This window comes from Coffea arabica, chromosome 8e (genome assembly GCF_036785885.1).
Source record: "Coffea arabica cultivar ET-39 chromosome 8e, Coffea Arabica ET-39 HiFi, whole genome shotgun sequence".
Classification (NCBI taxonomy): Eukaryota; Viridiplantae; Streptophyta; class Magnoliopsida; order Gentianales; family Rubiaceae; genus Coffea; species Coffea arabica.
In genome coordinates, this window is record NC_092324.1 from 46,446,185 (window position 1) to 46,466,049 (window position 19,865).

Consider the following 19,865-nt stretch of genomic DNA (forward strand, 5'->3'; position numbering starts at 1 on the left):
CTTTAACCCGGACTCGGGGCAGGGACGGTTGCAGGTGCAACCGTCTCTGACAAATTTTCTCTTCATCAACAGCGCGTAACTTCTTTTGTTCACCGTGTAACTTTTTTTCCACAGGTTGTATTTTCACAACAGATAGTGGTGGACCCCACACTTGGCGCGGAAATCGAGTTACCACTTGTTATCTGAGCCGCACATTTTTTTGAGGTCCAATCTGGACCATGAACCGTGCAGGGACGGTCATCAGTATGACCGTCCCTGCACGGTTCATGGTCCAGATTGGACCTCAAAAAAATGTGCGGCTCAGATAACAAGTGGTAACTCGATTTCCGCGCCAAGTGTGGGGTCCACCACTATCTGTTGTGAAAATACAACCTGTGGAAAAAAAGTTACACGGTGAACAAAAGAAGTTACGCGCTGTTGATGAAGAGGAAATTTGTCAGTCCCTGCCCCGAGTCCCTTTAACCCGTTCTAACATTGCCGCCTTTCCCTCGCAGTACAGAGTAAAAGCAGTCACTATCAAGGCGCTGAAGATTGAATTTCATTAACCAATACCACAATAATACTACTAATACTAATAATCTCATACCTGAATGCTTTCTCGATTATCTCCTTTCCTCCGGATTGTGCCCCCCGCCCATTCTCAAATAGCCGCCGAGCCCATGGCGGCGGCGCGTGCTCTTACGTTTCGCCTCATTCCCTCGCTGGCCAATTCTCCTCATGCGCCTCTCTCTCCTTCGCAAAATGCCTCCTCCTCCAGGTATCCTATCTCTCTTCCTCTTGCTCCTCCGCTCCGTTATCCTTCTACGTCGCTTTATTGGCAGCAGCAGTCCTCGATTTTTGGGCCGGCTGCTGCATTGAGCTGCAAGGACGACAGAAGGCTGTTCTGGAGCGTTTCTCGAGGATTCGGTAGAGTTTTCGCTTCGTGGAGAGAGTATCGGAAGGCTAGGAGAAAGCCTGCGCCGCCTACCGCCAGGGCAAAGGCCAAGAGTAAAGAGAAGGAGTTGGAGCTCAGTGTTAATATTTGTATTGAAGAACAGTTGCCTGATGATCCTGAAATTCTGGTACTTTAGTGTATACATATCTATTTCTGTCAATAGTTGTGTAAATGCGTGTGCATTTGTTCCAGAAATTTTAGGCGCAAAGGATGTTAATTTGATGCCCTCATGTGTAAAAAGATTAGCTTCTGATTGATTTGAAGTTCTTTGGAATCCGTTTTGGTGGAGTTTGATTGGATAGCTCGTTTGTGAGATAGCAAGCTGATTGAAGAACGTGTCCGAGAAATTATTCGCTAAGAGAAATGATCATATTTGTAACTTCTTCTGCTCCTTGCAGGATATTGCAGAATTGCTTCGAGTTAATGTCCCAATGGCAATGAAATTAGGACTCCAAGGGCTGAAAGATTCAGTATATAAAACCAGAGATAATTCAATTACAGATGTTGGCGGTTTTGAGAGTGTTGAATTGTCAGTTCTTCTTTGCAATGATGAGTTCATTTGCAAACTTAACAAAGAATGGCGGGGTGAGGACCATGCTACTGATGTCCTTTCAATGTCTCAACACGTCCCTGAACTGAAGCTTCCAGTAGTAAGATTTTCTGTCCCATGTTATCTGGGCTTTTTTTTTTTGATGTTCAGAATGTTGTTAATAACATGCTTCCTTACTTTGTAGCTGATGTTGGGGGATATCGTAATATCTGTTGAGACAGCTGCAAGACAGGCAGAGGAAAGAGGCCACACCCTTCTGGATGAGATACGCATTCTATTGGTGCGTGCAAGCATATTTATGTTGTCTAACCTTTTTAGTTAGTAATATTATCCGATTATTGGTTTGCATAATAGATGCCTATTAGGGAAATACATGCTCAGTCAATTAGGTGCTCATTTTTTAAGCCATGGAACATAATGACATGTGCTCTTCCTTCCATTGGTCTCATCTTCTAATAATTTGTATTTTATTGAGTTGATTTCTAGTTCTTGTTAATCTCTTAAAAAGTGCAATGAGATGTTGCTATCAATCTCAGTCAAACTCGATGTTGAAAAATAGAATATGATCAGTTAGCCCTGACTAGTTGTCACTGGCTGCATAGACAGCTCAAGTTTGAAGAAGTAAAGTTTTATGATTTATTGGAATATTTTTCCCTGTAAGCTATTAGTATGGGTATATTATTACTTATTCTTTTCCTCTCTATACAGCATGGAAAAAAGAAATGCACAAGTTTAGGACATGAGGGAATCACCAGCTATGTTAGCTTCAAATAATGGCCTAGATGTGCAAGAGGAGTAAAAATGAACTTAATGATCACATAGTGTATATAGAGAAATATAAGGGAAGGCTGGGTGATGTCTTCTTCCAGCAGGAGACTGTTTCCACCATGAAATCAAATTGTTGAGCTATTCTCTGTTATTCCCTATAGGTTCATGGGTTGTTGCATCTTCTGGGATTTGACCATGAGATTAGTGATAAGGCAGAAGCTGAAATGGAGAAAGAGGAAGAACATCTTTTGAAGAGTCTTGGGTGGAAGGGGAAAGGATTAATTCAGAGTGCTTATGATGCTGAGACTAATGGAAGTCCTCCTTTGAATTATCCTGATGGTATGGTCAATTGTAAACTTATCTCCTTTTTTTTTTCTTTTGGAAATTTCAGATTATGGTGGATTCAAGCTTGGTTAATACCTTATTGGCCCCTTTGAAGTTCTAAATCTCATATGTGGATTGTTAAAAGACAGGAAGAGAGAAGGAAGCCTTCGATTTTATAGACCAAAGTTTAACTTCATCTTCTGTGACATGGATGGTAAGTTAGCAGCAGTATTGCATGTTTGTTGTAGCATTCATGATGATTTGATTGTAAAATCTGAATTTTGTCACTTTCATATCCTCATTTCAACTTTTTAATGTGTAGGTACTCTGCTGAACAGCGAAAGTCAAGTTAGTACATCAAATGCAACAGCACTAAAAGTGGCCATCTCTAGGGGTGTGAAAATAGTAATTGCCACTGGGAAAGTAAGAATTAATAGATCAACTTCCCTTCCACTTTTAACTTTATAAGTTTTCTATAGTTTCTTGTTGGATATGCTGCTTATGTACATATTTCACAAATTTTGTTGGTTACTGTACCATTTGTAGACTCGTCCAGCTGTCATCCGCCTTTTGAAGAAAGTAGATTTGGCTGGAAAAGGCGGAGCCATATCAGAATTTTCTCCAGGCATTTTCCTACAGGTACGTCAATATATTCTTCTTTCATTGGTTTTTGGTATGAGGACCCATAAAAATGTTCTGCCCTAATAACCTATTTTCCAAGGAAATAGTCCTGGTATCATGTAGATCTGAGGCCTTTGGCTCAAGTTCTTTTGTTTGTAGTGTTATTCCATGTGCATACCTTGTCGATTCAGATACTCCCTCCCAATGTAGTACTGGTGTAGCAAAGAGATTCCTTGCCTGGAAGGATGGGCATAGTCATTCATTTGAAGGTGTGCTCTTGCCTAGCATTAATGCCAGCCCAAAATTTACTTTCTATTCTAGTTTCCCTACTACGGTCCTTTCTAGTAGACTTGGCGTTGGGGGATATCAGACTAAGAATGACAGAGGAGAGAAAGGGATGCTAATTTTCAAGGCAGCTTTGACTGAAGGATACTTGGGAGACAGTAGATTTCAGTTTTCCCGAGGATGAAGGATTGGGGTGCGGCTGTAGATATTGATTCACTAGCCTCCCAAACTTGAGGAGAGCAAAGGGACTGGCTACCAAATAGAGGAGTGACCCAAAAGAGGATGATTTTAAAGTTCCTTCTTCAAATATTTCTTAGCTTAGTAGAGCTTGCTGAGTCTTGTTTTAATTCTGTGTGAAGCTATTGAAAAGATGTTAAATGTGCTTGTTTCTTAGTGGGTAAACTCGACCCATATTGAACAGTTTGAAGATGTAGAGAAATTATTGAGAAAAGAAGAATAATATGAATGAGAAGGAGAGAAATTAACTAGAAGAAGAATGAACAAGGACTGAACAAATCTTAAGCGAACCTTGTATTTAATTACTTATACCTGCAAACCCAGTGAAGAGTATGCCATCAATGCCAGGCTTTTTTCTGTTTGCATGCTAGCAACTAAATGATATCGTGAAGATGAGTTCCTGCTTCAATCATGTAATTAAATGAATTCTTTTCTGTCTGTGGTTGATTCAGGGATTGCTTGTATATGGGAGACAGGGCAGGGAAATTTTTCGAAGCAATTTAGATCCAAATGTCTGCAGAGAGGTAAATGTTCTCTTGCTTACTCCTAGGTCCATAATCACATTTTATTTGTATCTCCGCATGATTACTTGCTTCAAGGTTATCCCTGATAATGATAGCCTATTTTTTGCCTTGTTTACGTGCAGATCTATAAAACGAAATATTATTTGTTTTCTAATTCTTTCACTGGTGTGCTATAAATGTGCGCCTTTTCATGGTTTTGAGCATGTAAACTGAGAGATTGATTAACTGTTATTGGGGAGAGCCTATGATGTTCTAAGCAATTCTCTATCTTTCATTCATACTGATAAACGTGTGCCTTCTCTTGCTCGCAGGCATCCATGTATTCTCTTAAGCATCAAATTCCTCTTATTGCATTTAGTGAAGATCGTTGCTTAACATTATTTGAGCACCCTCTTGTAGACTCGCTTCATACAGTATATTCTGAGCCAAAGGTGCCTAAATTGTCAAATTTATTCTCATGTTAATAGTTTCAATCAGTTCATCTCTCAGTTGTTAAATGTGTTCTATCTGTAATCTTTTGACAGGCAGAGATCATACCTACAGTCGACCAGCTTTTGGCGGGTGGGGATATACAGGTAGGTTGTTGAATATGGACAGATTCTTTATCCTTTACTCATAAATATTTGTATAAAGAACTTTGTTACTAATGTTGATCCTTTCTCACTGTGTTTGTCAGAATAAACTGTAGCATTAATCTATGGTCTTCCTTTTTTTTGCACTGGTTTCTCTGAGTATTAGAAGATTTCACGTAAACAAGGATCAAATTTACCTTTGTGCTTAAACTTACATGCTTCAATTCCTTTATGGTTCCTTTGCTGTTCTTCTTTCCCCACATTTGCAATCATGCCAATATCTATCTTGTATAAACAAATCTCCAAGGGTGGTGTAATTATGGATTTAATTGTTGCATATCATTAAATTGATACTTGGTTTCTATTAATGGGATTCTAGTACCAGTTATGTTGCTCGTCTGTTTTATCTATTTATAGTGTGCCATCCTCTTATTTCATTTCTGAAAGTCCAAATTTTCTTTCATTAACATTGCATTACATGTGAACCAAATGCCTTCAATGATGCTTTTAAATTTCAAGTGAAATTTCAAATCATCGGCCTTGTTGGTCAGAGAAATGCATAACTATGTAAAATATTTACCAATAATATTCTTAAATATTCTTAAGTTTGCATGGGTTGACATGAAATTGGATTTTCAGAAACTGATATTCTTAGACTCCGCCGAGGGAGTGGCTACTAGTTTGCGGCCATACTGGGCAGAAGCAACTGGAGATTATGCATCTGTAGTTCAAGCTGTTCCAGATATGCTAGAAATTGTTCCTTCTGGTACGTCAAAGGGAAGAGGAGTAAGATTGCTTCTTGATCATTTGGGTGCTTCCCCAACTGAGGTATTTGCCTAAATGTTCCCTTCCTTTTTTTCATTTTTTTCAATTTCAGTAACCCCTTGTCATCTTGAAGCTACTATAACCTCTACGCAAGAACAAATTAATTGTTAGAGAACTCTTAGAGATCAAATCAAGATCGTACTAAAAGCTAAAAACCCATTCCTATGTATACTTGGCTACAACTGGTCTTGGTGTTTATGCTTTCATCTCCACTAAAAAGTTTCACTGGCTTTCCTTTTCTGGATTGTAACCTTGAAAAAGTGTCTGCACTGACCAAATAATAGGTGAGAGGAATCTAAAAAGGATAAGAATAGTATTTGATTGTTGTATTTCAATTTTGATCCTTCACATCATTCATTCCCAAACAAAAAAAAATAGTAGACTATTATGGTGAGCAAACATTTTTAAGGTTTGATACAAAACAATTGGTGATTACAAAACTATTCTAATCCGTAGTTTTTGTAAAAGTTAAACAAAACCTCTATTTACAAAACTACTTTTTCCACCACCAAATGTAGATTATTAGATTATTGTTCAACTTTTACATGATATTAAAATGTTTCGGATTGGAATAAGTTGAGGATACATTTATTTAAAAAGTTGATTATGGTATGGTTTGAAAGAAAGTCCAGCCTTTTCTTTGGAAGTGGCTGTCCCCCTTTCTGAGCGGGGAAATTGCTGGAACAGAGTCAGAAAGGCCTAATTCCTGGTATAATATGCATTAACCTCCATTGGAGCTGCATAATGTGTGTATCCTGAGAAGTAAGAGACTCTCAAACACTTAGAACTTAGGCTTTTAAATGAGTTTGTTAGCATCCAGTCATCCAAGAGCTCATCTTGCATAGAATGTTACTATTTCTGTTTAGGTAAAACAAATTTATTTGATGGTTCTTTATTGGTAAAAATTCATTAATGTTTTTGCGTTCTATTCTTTTTACTTTCCATCCATTATCAGGTGATGGCGATTGGCGATGGGGAAAATGATGTTGAGATGCTTGAATTGGCTTCTCTGGGTGTTGCTCTTAGTAATGGATCTGAGAAGGCAAAAGCGGTAGCCGATGTGGTTGGCCTGAGCAATGATGAAGATGGTGCAGCGGATGCTATCTACAGATACGCATTTTAAGAGTTACTAAGGTGAACTCTTTTTTTTTTTCTTTTATTAAAGGATGATATCCTTGTGATTTTTGCAATTAGAATAGGAAAGAACTCCACCAATTGATAGGGCGAAGAGTTTTTGAAACCCTTACAGGTTTTATTTTAGTGCCATTTTTTTCTCCCTATTTATTATTAGTGTTAGGGAGTAATTTATTACTTTTAGAAGCCTCGACTCAGAAATATTAAGGACTAGAAAATTGACATCCTTTGTATTTGAATTTTAAAGCAAGACTATGCCAGTGAATAATTGCAAATACTGCCATCACCTAACTAGTGATGGCTGGATGGCACCCTGCTGAGGGATTAAAATGCTAGATAGTTGAATACATTTCTTAAAATTTGTATCTAAGATTTTCAATATATCAGAAAATAGAAAAATTTTCTTCCAAAACTTGATGGTTGAAAGTTGTAGGGTGAAGATATGCCCTCCTTCCCTGAGTGAATTATCGCACTTTCTTTGCTCCAACAAAATGAAAAACAAGTCTAATGACTATTATTATGTCAAATACAATTCTTGTTGGGAGAGAGTTCTTAAAGAAATGATTGACCTCCATGGGATTAATCTTGGAGAGAGCGACAGAAACCTCATCAAATGGATGCGTGTGCCTGTATTTTTTTTTTGTGGGGGGAAAGGGTGGTGGGGGGTGGGGGTAGAGCACTGATGAATGCAGTTATAATTACCACAACCTGATTCATTGAAATGAGCAAGGCTGGTCTTTTGAAGTTTTAGATGTTTTTCTTTTGTAGTTCCTTTCCTTGCTTTCTCCTTTCGAGGCAATTCAAAGGAGATTCAAGCTGGAAAATACCGATTGGTAAAATCCCGTTGGAATCAGTTGTCACGAGCTGTGAATAAAATGCTTTTCTCTTAGAATAAAAGATTTAATTAACGAAGTCACAAGCGTAACATTGATTTTTTTTGAAAAACATACTTATTCTAGACCATCCCTCAGAGAAATTGATTAACAGCATTATTCAAGTTACTGGTCCTCTTGCAATACCCTCCGAAGATGATGCTAAATGGATCAAATCCAGAAAATGGAAAATCAAGAATGACGAAATTGTCCTAGAACCCAAGCAAAAAGCACCTTAGCAAGCGTTTGTAAACAACCAACCAAGGAAGATGTGGAACCACCACCTTGCGCTTAAGTGAAGCATAAAGATAAGGCAGTTCTGATTCGAATTCTACCTAGAAGAGACATCGAAGAAAGATTTAGGTTAGGCATTACACAAAACTTTGGAAAACAACATCCAACTCATATGCAGTAATGCAGGCGGTGGTGGCCATAGCAGGAGATGTACATAATTACTAGATGTTGCAACTACACCAGCAGATCCTCCTTCGCTTTAAGCTGATTTATCGTATTGTGTATTTCTCCTGGCACACTCCAAGATAGTTTTGTCTGCAGTTATAAAGTATGCTGCAATAGAAGCTGCACGAGATTGCGAATCAAGTATGAATTAACATCAACTAATGAGAGTGTTTTCACTTCTTAATCTTCATCAGTGAGCAATGATGGTCAAAAGGGCACAATTCTTATGCAAGTTCAAGTGTTTACTGAAATTATATCAGCAAGTATACTGCAATGATCTTTCCAGGAAGCATTAAAAGATATGTACAGTTGAGAGGACAAAAGTCGTTCTCATTCATCTTTCATGACATATATATGCGCCTTCCAAAGTTTCTGTACCATCAACGAACTTGACACGCAAATCGGAGTTTAGTCTACATACCAGCAGTACTCAGTTGAAAGATGAAAGTAGAGGAAATTTTTAAGGCTGTTGAAGCTTCTAAGAGATGCAGAACATTTATGCATTACATGGGTTTAGAAAAGATTCATACATATATAAGATCCAACCGATTAGTTTAGGAGAATAACAAAAAAGTTGAGCCCCAGATCCACTGTGTGGTTCTTGGAATTTACTGGGTTAACTAAACCAGGAGCAGATTTGACACACAGTGTAATGTAATCAAGTCTTCCCACTTCCTTCAGGAGAAGAATGCATAGCTATTGAATGTTCTAAATCTATATACATTTATGAAAAAATCTGTGGGTTGCTAATTACAAATTAAAGTTTCCCTCAGGTCTAAATTCATGCACTAGGAAGTGGTCTTATTCTTTCTTCTTGATATCTTACTTGAAATGCGCTATTAAATCTCAAAAAAGTCTTGCGTCGTGAAACCTTATTGGCCCTCAAAATGTTTGGTGAAAACGAGAACACGTCAACTCAGTTTACACACTCGAGTAACTAGCAAGTTAAGGAAGCAGCACAGCTTTTACCTTACGAACGCTGTATAAATTTATCATAAGCAACAGAGCAAGGCCCTCATTTTACAACTACATTAAAATGGACATTAAGATGTGTCATCAAATTGAGAAGTCAAGTCCCATGCTTACCGCCAGATATAATGAGTGCCTGGGCAGTATAGTTGAGATTTGCCTTAGCCCAAGGAATTGTTCGAACAGCAGTCAACTGAAATTGTTAGGACCAGTCCAAAGAAAAAAAATTATCAGAGATAAGCACGAGTTTGTACATTTCACCAAAGGCAGGAAATAGGACAAATATGCGGAATCTAATGGAGATCTGACATCTCATAGTTCTGGCCCATCTTCTCATTCATGGGACAAGAATATGTTTGCTAAAGTGCAGAAGATCTGCATGAGCATATATTGGGTATTTCAAGTTTATCCTAACCATCTAGACAGTAGCTCCACCTCCCACCATCTGCATTCTACTTTCAAGGGGCTGAAAGAATAAATATTCGAGTATGTGCTTTAGGGATTAAATTGCACAAGTCGGGAAAATATTAAGCTTAGATCCACGTTCACAGTTGACAGTAAAAAACAATCTCAGTAATTAAACCTCATTATCCTCCAATTTAAAATCCTTAACAACACTGACAAACAAAGGCAGTTTTACATGCTTAGAAAGTTGGAACAAAGCAGACAATTGTAGAGCGATAAACTGCCAGGATTCTCAGGAAAAAAGCCAGGAATCTAACCAGTCCTATGACATATTACCAACAGCCAGACGTGCACTTAGTATTGCATCCCAATACATCCAATCACATATAGTAACACAAATTGCTCCAAAACAAATTCAATACCGTTGGGATAGCACTGGCAACACAAGCAATTGCAGCTGCCTTGGCTCCTGCACGTACACCTTCTGCAAGGAGTGCATAGAAACCATGATTATTTGCTTCTAAGAGCTCTAGAAACATGTCACTTATGCATAGGTACAGAGACATAAAGATCTTGATACTGTGTAAAAATAATCATGCTTTACTAACAACACAAGGAAATCAAGAGAAGTGGAATGCCAATCCCTGGCAAGTTGGAGTCCAAAGCTACACTAACAGGATGTCATCATTCATGGAAAACAAAAGTCATGACAAAAGCTTACTACCCTTTTGCTTGGGAAGTCAAGCAAAGATGTCCAAAATTCATCCTTCTGCTAAACAGCAACAAAAAAAAATTACTGACAAGTTTTCTTTTAAGACTCAGTAGTGTTAAACTATAGAATAGCTTGTGTTGATGCCTTAAAATGAATATACAGCCTAAAAAAATATACAATTGCTAATGTGCCATTTCCATCCCTTAATACTTCTTTTCAGCTTTCTCTTCAAATTCACATAATTCTCCAACCCCAAAATAGTAATAAAGTTCCCATCTTGCTTTCTCTTTTTCCTTTTTCCTCCAAAATACATCAGGAAATCCTCGCAAGAATTTTTTAAATGCCTATGGAATTGTAAGATTCATTAAAGCATCTGGTCACCTGATGAAACTCAGACAAACATCGCAGAATAAACAGGCCCAAAAACAGAACAATGATCAAAATGCAAAACTTAAAACCAACGAAAGTTTCTTTTCTTCATCAGCTTCCCAAAAAGCTAAAAAAAAAACCCAGAAAAAGAAAAGGAAAGGATTCTTTTTTCCTTTTGGATTCCAACCTCGAGTGCACTCCCTTGATCGACGAATCTTCTCTTCTTCAGCTGGAGATGTAATCCACAACGATTCTCTTCTTTTATTCAGCCAGGTATTTCTCATTTCTGATGGAATTCCCATTTTTTTTTATTTTTTGTTTCTCTTTTTAGTTTCTTTCTTTCCACCTACACTGCCTCCTCAAGAATCTGTCGAGCAAAAAGCCGAAATAAATAAAGAGAAAAATGTAATTTTGGTCCCCAATATTTAGTATATATGTAGCTTTAGTCCTAAAAATTTTTGCTAAACATAGATCCAGTTCTCAACATTTAACACTTGTACAGTTTTAGTCCCTGAAATTTTGATAAGAATAAAATTGGTTCTTGATGTATCCAATTTAAAGCAAGGAAAAAAAAAATTTCCAATTCACTCACGGGATTTAGTCTGGTTTAGTGTGTCCATTAATTTGAATTTAAGAATTTAAAAATAAAGAAGCAAACTAGCGGCTAATGCTAAACAACAAAATTAAGACTAATTAACCAATAAAACTAATTGTTAAATAAGAAAATTAAATCCAATCAAAGCGTCCAACTCATCGATCCAAAACTCATTTTCACTGTCTATCTCATCAACCCTAGGTGAAAAACCCTTTTCAAGTGTTATTCTCATTATTTAAAATCAGGCGTTGTTTTGCTTCTTTTTTAAGAAAAAAAATTAATTTGATGAATGCGTAACTAAATTCTATTTATCGAAACTTTTAAGAACTAAAATTGTGAAATTACCAAACATTGTTAAAGATTAAAATAATACATTTGCTAAACATTAGAGATCAAGAGTAGACTTCTCCCATAGGAAATAAAAAGCCCAGATAAACGGTCAAGGGGAAGACAAACTCCAATTTGGCTTTCGTTTTTGGAGTTGAATTGAATAAGTACTTTCTATTTTTGTTCCCAAAGAGAATAACAAAGAAAGAGGAGGATAAGGGCACCGAACCGGATCGCCGCCCGCCATCATGCGGGTGCTTTCTGCTTCTCACGCGCTTTATTATCTGAACATAGAGCAAAGGCGTGATTTGCTGGCCCCGAGATGCCCGAATCATAAAGGCGCTACTGAAAATATATACTGGTAAGAAATTTTGAGTGGCCCGGCCCCCAATAAATAAATAAAGGCGTGGAACGGGAATATGCCAATAATGCAATACTCAAACAATAATTAGTATGTGAAGGTGAATATCTGATTTAAGTCATCCAAGTCAAATAGAATGTCAGAGAACGCGTCAAATATGAAAACCTCAAAAATTAATTCGACCCACTAAATAATATAATAGACTGGTAACCACTAAGTCAAACTCAATAGCCACCAATAAATCCCATTTGGGCGGAAATCCCACTTGGGCGGTAGGTGAAGGTTCAAATCTCATCTGCAGCCAAAAAAATTCAAGAGTGGTGCCAAAGTACTCCTTTGATCTAATAAGATCGGTATACATGCTAGTCCCCAACACAAGAAATTCAAGAGTGGTGCCAAAGTACTCCTTTGATCTAATAAGATCATGTGTAATAAGATCTGTACACATGCTAGTCCCCAACACAAGAAATTCAAGAGTGGTGCCAAAGTACTCCTTTGATCTAATAAGATCTGTATACATGCTAGTCCCCAACACAAGTTTCTTTACGCTCCACCTCCTGTCTAGTTTAGGATAGAATATGTTACATAACAATTTTCGTCTCCGACAAAAAAAAAGAATAATAATAAGCTAGTATATAACTCTTAACCAATCTCTAAGAAATCTGCCAAACTTGAAACTACGTCTTAATCCATGTTTATATGCCCAGATTAAGATTAAGAGATTCCGCATGGAGTGGCCAATCAGCTAGTTTCTATCATTTTATTCATTGAAGCCTGAAAATCAAACGGGTCTTAGTTTATGTGGTAAACAATAATCTGGGCTAACAGGCTAAGATAAGATGTAAAAAATTTCGTCTGAAGCTGCCAATCAGTTTAGTTTTTATTCATGAAGCCTGAAAATCAAAACGGCAACATGTCAAACCCCAACTACAAAACTAGCAGAAAGAGTTATACAGCTTCACAGAGTATTTTGAACCCCACAACAGCTGAATATTGCTCCACATGTCGAATGACGGAGTGATGCAAGGCTGAGAAAAGAACAGGTGATTCCGTCATTCAAGGCTGAGAAAAGAACAGGTGATACATTTTCTTCGCTACTATGGAAATTTCTTCCCTGCCTGTCCTGTTTCTTCTTATAGGGTACCAGCCCTTTTGTCCCAATAAGATGCCGCCAAGAGGATACAAATTACTTTGTCCTAAGTTGCCAATAGGATCCAAAATAGATATCGAAATGCTGAACTAAATTGGGCATTAGCATTTCTATGTTAACACTGGAGGAACTCAAGGAGTGAGAGATCAATTCCATAGCCAAGCACTTCTCAGATAGATGCATCAGAAAAGCAACTGGATTCAATAGAATTACAATGACGAGGACCAGCCTGAATTTGTAAGTCATGGGGAGGCAATTATTCCCGGGGAGGTATAATAATAATACCCCCCAGCAAGAGGAGGACCGTCTTCCTTGTTTTTATCCATCAAAATACAGGACCATTAAAAAAAAAAAAAAAAAAATTGCATCTGGCACAGAAAAATGTCACTTGCATGATCCAAGAAGCAATCCGCCGAGCTATAAGTGACACTCTTTGACATAGAAGGCAGACTGCATAGCAATTGGATGGTAATGGAAATCTATTTTAACAAAATCAACTTGCATTCAAAAACCTCAAGCATCTCAATCAAATCATTCCATTAAGTATCACCCATTTAAAAGGGAGGAAACAGCTTATCATAAGCAAAGCGAAGATACAGTGATGGATAATAATAATTGATACAAGAAAAATACTACACCCTTCACTTTTGAGGTTGAAGCACACGCAGACTCGTCCAAGACCTCCATAATGATATAAATAATAGTATTCTGCAACAAATTCCAACTTCAGATTGAATAAGATAGGGAAAATGGAAGGTCAAGATAATTGTAAGGAGAACGAGATGCAAAACAACATTGAAATATGTCCAATGATTGGGGGAAAAAGGTAAAACAAGCAGCATACCAGCAAGCCTAGAAACTCTGATCAATAAGATAATCACCCAGCCTTTCAACAATCATGTTGCACTGACCGGCAGTCATAGGCTCATCATATATACCAATAATCAAAGCCAAGTTGGTCTTCTTAACAGTAATCCCTCCAGGACCCTGAAAATTTTGTCTGAAATATGTCAAGAAATACATAGTATAATGTAAAAAGACACAAAAGGAGGGAGTGGCCAAGACCCCAAAGAGACCATCCAATACCAAAACATTTCATCAGGTTCTGTTCCAACTGCACCCTTGTCTTCTTTCCCTAACTCTTCTGTCTCACTCAATCTCTCTCACCATACCCAAAAATGAACAAAATGTAATATTGAACTTACAGAATTTACTTGTTGAAATGTCGAACAAGCATACAAACATATCTCCACTGAGAAGAGAAATGCATTAAGAGGCCGAAGTTCTATGGAAAATGTCTCTTTCATCACACTCTCTTGCTTCTACTCAGTTTTTCTTTCTTTTTTTTTTTTTAAATAGTACCGCGTAAAATATGGTGCAATTTTTTGAACAAAGACCAATTCTATAGACCTACTGAACTATCGATATCCCAACTTAACAAACTGCAGAATTATGCATTCCAATTTGACGAGAAGCAACTACTTAGTATCGAAACTGGAAGCTTTTCCATGTGAAAAGTTGTACTGGAATAAACAGATGACAACTATCATAAATCAAGACCCACAAGAATATGTAGGGAATAGATACAAATGTAATACTCCAGCAGACTAGAAATATAACGTCCAACCATTACCTTCTTTCCTCTGATAACAGCCCCTGGTTCCCCTTGAATCACCATATACTTTGTGCCACCGAGATACAGTCCAGTTGGAGCAAGGGTCCCAGGTTCAGAAAAATCATTCATAATAGCTGCGATCTCCTCTGGCTTAAACTGTTGAAATACAATCAGAAAGAAGAATCAGTTAAAATAAGTAGGACAGATTCAATTAAACTACAACTACTAAAATGCAATAAGCATGTCATTATACAAATGAACTACACCAAAACACTTGGGAAAATAAAATCAAAATCAACAAAACAAATTAGATGACCAGAGATACATAATTTTACAATAAAACAACAGTGAGCAATTTTCAAGTCGCCATGCCAACGCCTGCATATTTGGTTACCTTCCAATTGCCTTGCACACTGGCTGCCCAACAGTACACAAACCAGAACCATCAACTCGTACACTAACCCAGTTTCATAACAATAAAGTGATCATTGAGATCCTTCTTCTAGCTTCCATGCCAAAGAGACGAGTAAATTGATTCAATAAGATATTTCACCCTTTCTTTTACACTTGAAGTTCACAGGATCAATTATGAACTCCAATGCAATATGAGAAGGAAAAAAAAAAAAAAGCAAGACACATAAAAGAGCATTCTCAGGAGGTCAAGTAAACATTATACAGGGACAATACATCATGCAACATATGAACTATAGTAGCCAATAAAGCCAAATTCGACGATACTTACTCATCCCTCCATCCCATAAAATTTGTCTTCTTGGTTTGGAAGCAACTTTTAAGACAAATTCATCGTAAGTAAACAAGGCATTGAAGTTTAAAGAAGGCTATTATTTAAAATACAGAGCATATTAAATTGAATTTTTCCCAAAGTGAAGAAATCATAGATGTTCCAGAAAGGGACGGCATGATTTTAGTAATGGCACAGAGAATATTAAACTGTACAAGATTAAAATTTATATGAAGTGGTTATGACGTGGAACCTTCATTCCGTGCCCATGTGTACCTCCCGAAGCTACAAAGCCTTGTGCCCGATTAGTTAATGATTCGGTCCTTTTAAAAAAAAAAAGGGCACAAAATCAAATTTGCCAAGAGATTGCCTTCATCAAAATTGGTTTTTGCCCAGCATTCCAACTACTCGTAACAAAAATCAAATAAACTAGCCCCAGTAGAACAAAAAAGGAAGTGTCTTTGCACAAACGCAACATCCCTCGAACCCTAAAACTCCTTCCGAATTTCCACTGATACGGAAATCTTAAGACTTTCATCGAAATGACCAATCATCTGCCAATATCACTTCTCACGAAATCCATAAATCTGCATTTATTATTATTTGTTAAGTCCCAAAGTTAATTAATTTGTTGAACTTGTCGCTTTCTTCCTCAGACTACAAGCACCCAATCTGAGCCCATCTCACAGTCAGAACAAAACCACTAGAACAGCTAATTTAATCATACAAATCATAGGAAATCAGTACATCATCTTCTACTGAAATTACCCTAAATTTAAAAATTCAACAAGGGGGGAGGGGGAATCTGAAATCTGAATTAATATAACTGAACTAAATTACTAAAACCCTAGTAAATCAGTCCACGGCAATAAAATCAAGTAAAAGACACCAACTTTAAATGCATAAACAAAGGGAGTTCAAAGCAAAGCAAATCCAAGGAGAGTTGAACAGAAAAGAAGTGGACCGGAGGGAAATTAGCGCTCTGAGCCCAAACAGTGCCGTCATGGCCGATAATAGCGGCAGATGTGAGATGGGTCCCCTCGATCTCACACATCAAGTGGTCATCAACATACGATTGCCACGACATCTTCTCCTCCTCCTGCTTCCGCTACTCCTGCCGACTAAGGTGTAGACTTTGTTTTAGATTTTTGAGGTTATTTTGCTCTTCCTTCTTTTCTTATCGAGAAATTGAAGAAGCGGTGAGAGGAGACGACCACGGTTGGGGGATTTATGTTTGTTTATTGGGAGATGGAAAAAAAGAGTTAGCGTTGATTTTAAGCTTTTAATGTTTGTAATGATGGCGATGAGTGATGATGATGGTGATGGGTATATGCTATCGTATTTTGGCAGAATTCTGATGCCTTGAATTACCACAATAGTCCCCTCATATTTTAGATACTTACTAATTGCGCCTCACATTTGTATTTTACCAATTTTATCTCTTTTTTTTTTCAAAACAATAAGCGATTTCTAGTGATCACAAAAGCTGTACAGTTGCGAGCAATGGCTCGATCAGACTATACAATCACTGTACTTGCACACTAATAGCTAGTTTGGGAGCATAAGATAGAAAAGAAAAATGAGAAAACATTATGAAAGAAAAAAAGAAGAGAAAATAATGGTAGTGATTTTGATGTTATTTGAGAGTTTAAGAAAATAATGGAATGATTTTGGATATATATGTTATTAAAATTTTGTTTAGTGCTCATCTAAGTATAGAATTTGTATTTTGAAAAAATTTGTAGATTTTCTTCAACATTCTGTCCAAATCAGGTCATAAATGAGCATAAAAGTTTTCTAACTGTAGCAGTACACTGAATTCCTCCAAATCAGACTGAATCCTTTATTTTCTGTTGTGAGTAAACTCACAAATGAGAGAAAAGTATTCCTTCCCCTTACTTTCATTTCTTTTTCTATTAAATCCCATCTCCCAAACTAGCTATTATAGGAAACAAAAGTTCCTCATTTGAGATTCTAAATTTTATCCATAATGGTATGTCTGAAATTCTGAATCCCTAGTTCAAAATTGTCTCTTTCACAAATAGTTGAGCATATATTAGATCAATATTATATAGGAGATAAATGTTGGAGGAGTTTCTCATGCTGATTTTGACACGAAAGATAGAAGTAGAAGTTCATATTTTTGGGTCTATATGAATTGGATATTTTAAAAGGTATTTTTGAAAAACTTTACTATAATTTTGTATATTATAATCTTTCACAACATATGTATTTTTGGGTGTTTTTAAGATTCAAAATTTTGTTAGGGTGTTTTTAAGAATTTTCTTATCCACCTCCCCCCCTTCCTCTCCATTTCTTGTAAGCAAACAATTGAATTTGATCTTTGTCCTAAAAAGATAATCAGCCATCTAAGCCTACCAAAAATGGTACTTTGTGTATGCAAATGTATGTGTGTCTACATACATGTGTGTGTGAAGGATCAAACTATTTCTCTTCAAACATAAAGGGCAAAATACAGATTTTTGAACCATGTTGGGGTTTTTTTTTTTTTGGTGTGGGGGGGGGGGGGGGGGGGGATCTTGTTAGAAATTTCCCTAAGTTTAAAGAATCACCGCAAAATTAGCAAAAGGGGATGTGTAGTGGGGGAGAAAATGAGTTGGTCGTGTCTGAAAATGTATGTGATGTCACGTTGTCATTCACTGTGGACTCCACGTGCCCACTTGAGGGACTACCCTACCTCCTCCTATTTTTATTGAATATTTCAGACTAGTACTTTTCCTCTTGATTTACACTTTCCTTTCCTTTCCTTTTATAGCGGTAATTGGTCCAAAGTGGCACTATTATTAATTTATTATGGTTGAAATGGAGAGCCAATAAAAAAATTATTAATATGGCTTTAATAATTCTTAATTTGGAAAAATTGGAGTGATTACGTAATGATGATAAAAATAGATACTATTATTTTACTCGTTCATAGATTTTATATTTCTTTTATTCGTACTTTATATGGTAAATTTAAAATTTTCAACTTTTGCAACGTCCGATCGAATATTTAAGTACATAAACATGTCTAAATCATTGCCTTAAAATGAATGCTAATTCAATATTTTCATTCTTCCCCCTTTCCTTCCTCTCATACTCCTCCCAAAAAAAAAAAATTCAACGAGAAAGAAAATCAGTCGATCAGAAGAGTAGAGTACTATGGGACTCAGAATAAAAGAACAGACACTCTAGCTGGATATTAAAAAAATACTCTCTCCGTCCCACCTTGATAGTTCTAGTTCCTTTTTCACACAGTTTAAGAAAAAATCGTTAACTTTATTAGAACAATCAATTTAGGTAGCTATTTTCCTAAAATACCCTCACATTAATTAGAGTACAACTTTATGGGAACTTGAATTGATGGTAAAAAAAGAATAAACTCTCATTAAATGGGGTAGGTTTATAGTAACAACAACTTATATTGAATAAGGGTATTTTAGAAAAATTAAAATATAACTACATTCTTCAATTGGAAAGTGGACTACAATTTGGGACAGACGAAAAAGGAAAACATGACTATCAAAGTGGGACGGAGGGAGTATTAGTTAGAGATTTATTCGAGTTGAAAATAAAAAAAAAAAAAATTGTTACTACTATTAGTGAAGAAGCTAAACCAACTGCAGTTGGATCATCTATTGGGCTCTGACCGTACATATTGACGTCATGTGATGATCTACAACGATTGTGCGAACTACAAGCCCTCCTTAAAATGTCCATCCATCACGGCTACTGCCTACTAGGCCCAACACTCAAGTCCACATCCATTGCGTAATGCCTCCAGAATCTCGAGTCTGCTATTATTTGTTCCGCGAACCCAATCACCTGCCCACTTTGTCAGTTAATTCCATATTTGTGTGCTATTATATGACTAAATAAATAAAACCATTGCACATAAAAATGGGAGTAGGAGAGGTATCGTTGGCTTTTGGTCAATTAATGCAATTACTATATTTCTCTCAAAATTTGATGTGTGTTCGTAGACATGGTTACACATACATTCGAATGTAGACATTAATGCCTTTAACTTTTATGCATTAACCCAAAGCTTTTTAAAGTATTTAAATTGTCTTTCTATATAATGAAAACAAGGAGTAATAATATACTTTCTAAAGAAAAAAATTTATATACCCCAATTTTTATATTAATTCAATGGTGGAATTTATTTTCTTGTTTATTTTATTCCAAAATTTATGTTTTCTCTGAAGTTGATTTGGGTATTTCTTTTTTTTTTTGTGAGTTTTCTACCTTTATTTTGTTGAATTGTTTTTTTATACTAATTTACGTATAATCAAAGAGCGGATTTTAGTTTGAAGAAGTCATTATAATTGCATGTTGAACCTTCAAAACTGCGAACATTTTAATTCTATGGAATTGAAATATATAGATATTATTGTTATTTACATGTTTATTCGTTATTGAAAAATCAGGAACGCTTAATTTGATATTAAATTAAAAAAATTGAATATTTTTAAGTATTCATAAGATGTTTCAAAATATTCTTTTTATACGATG

General features: G+C 36.5%; 3 protein-coding genes across 6 annotated transcripts; 1 reads left to right on the forward strand and 2 right to left on the reverse strand.

The window, feature by feature from the left end:
* The first annotated feature begins 516 nt into the window (after positions 1–516).
* LOC113704122 (endoribonuclease YBEY, chloroplastic-like) lies at positions 517–7,049 on the forward strand. Of its 2 annotated transcripts, none has more exons than XM_027225790.2 (12): positions 517–1,061; positions 1,333–1,584; positions 1,669–1,764; positions 2,414–2,591; positions 2,722–2,790; positions 2,899–2,999; positions 3,123–3,215; positions 4,172–4,243; positions 4,555–4,674; positions 4,768–4,818; positions 5,455–5,643; positions 6,596–7,049. In XM_027225790.2, the coding sequence occupies exons 1-12, from the start codon at positions 591–593 to the stop codon at positions 6,761–6,763; spliced, it is 1,860 nt and encodes a 619-aa protein (XP_027081591.1). In that variant the 5' UTR covers positions 517–590; the 3' UTR covers positions 6,764–7,049. The 2 variants fall into 2 exon arrangements, with proteins under 2 accessions (XP_027081591.1, XP_071917299.1); XM_072061198.1 differs by having other exon boundaries at positions 519–757.
* A 796-nt stretch (positions 7,050–7,845) lies between these two features.
* On the reverse strand, positions 7,846–13,332 carry LOC113704326 (early nodulin-93). Of its 2 annotated transcripts, XM_027226151.2 has the most exons (6): positions 11,712–13,332; positions 10,748–10,927; positions 9,902–9,963; positions 9,192–9,267; positions 8,095–8,225; positions 7,846–7,981 (listed from the first exon to the last, which is right to left on the reverse strand). In XM_027226151.2, the coding sequence occupies exons 2-5, from the start codon at positions 10,860–10,862 to the stop codon at positions 8,140–8,142; spliced, it is 339 nt and encodes a 112-aa protein (XP_027081952.1). In that variant the 5' UTR covers positions 10,863–10,927; positions 11,712–13,332; the 3' UTR covers positions 7,846–7,981; positions 8,095–8,139. The 2 variants fall into 2 exon arrangements, with proteins under 2 accessions (XP_027081952.1, XP_027081951.1); XM_027226150.2 differs by having other exon boundaries at positions 7,846–8,225.
* A 143-nt stretch (positions 13,333–13,475) lies between these two features.
* On the reverse strand, positions 13,476–16,660 carry LOC113704325 (profilin). Of its 2 annotated transcripts, none has more exons than XM_027226148.2 (4): positions 16,315–16,660; positions 14,627–14,764; positions 13,838–13,980; positions 13,476–13,701 (listed from the first exon to the last, which is right to left on the reverse strand). In XM_027226148.2, exons 1-3 carry the CDS (start codon positions 16,435–16,437, stop codon positions 13,846–13,848), a joined length of 396 nt encoding a protein of 131 aa, XP_027081949.1. In that variant the 5' UTR covers positions 16,438–16,660; the 3' UTR covers positions 13,476–13,701; positions 13,838–13,845. The 2 variants fall into 2 exon arrangements, with proteins under 2 accessions (XP_027081949.1, XP_027081950.1); XM_027226149.2 differs by having other exon boundaries at positions 13,476–13,717.
* Positions 16,661–19,865: the final 3,205 nt, after the last annotated feature.

Bases quoted from the DNA above. Each gene is read 5' to 3' on its own strand.
- LOC113704122 (XM_027225790.2), top strand. From the start codon at position 591: ATGCTTTCTCGATTATCTCCTTTCCTCCGGATTGTGCCCCCCGCCCAT. The intron at 4,675-4,767 runs GTGCCTAAATTG...ATCTTTTGACAG, and splicing joins CAGTATATTCTGAGCCAAAG to GCAGAGATCATACCTACAGT. The intron at 4,819-5,454 runs GTAGGTTGTTGA...TTGGATTTTCAG, and splicing joins TGGCGGGTGGGGATATACAG to AAACTGATATTCTTAGACTC.
- LOC113704326 (XM_027226151.2), bottom strand. From the start codon at position 10,862: ATGGGAATTCCATCAGAAATGAGAAATACCTGGCTGAATAAAAGAAGA. The intron at 9,964-10,747 runs GTTGGAATCCAA...CACTCCTTGCAG, and splicing joins ATCAAGGGAGTGCACTCGAG to AAGGTGTACGTGCAGGAGCC. The intron at 8,226-9,191 runs GTAAGCATGGGA...AATCTCGTGCAG, and splicing joins GGCACTCATTATATCTGGCG to CTTCTATTGCAGCATACTTT.
- LOC113704325 (XM_027226148.2), bottom strand. From the start codon at position 16,437: ATGTCGTGGCAATCGTATGTTGATGACCACTTGATGTGTGAGATCGAG. The intron at 14,765-16,314 runs GTCCACTTCTTT...GTATTTCAACAG, and splicing joins AGAGCGCTAATTTCCCTCCG to TTTAAGCCAGAGGAGATCGC. The intron at 13,981-14,626 runs GTAATGGTTGGA...CAAAATTTTCAG, and splicing joins CTGTTATCAGAGGAAAGAAG to GGTCCTGGAGGGATTACTGT.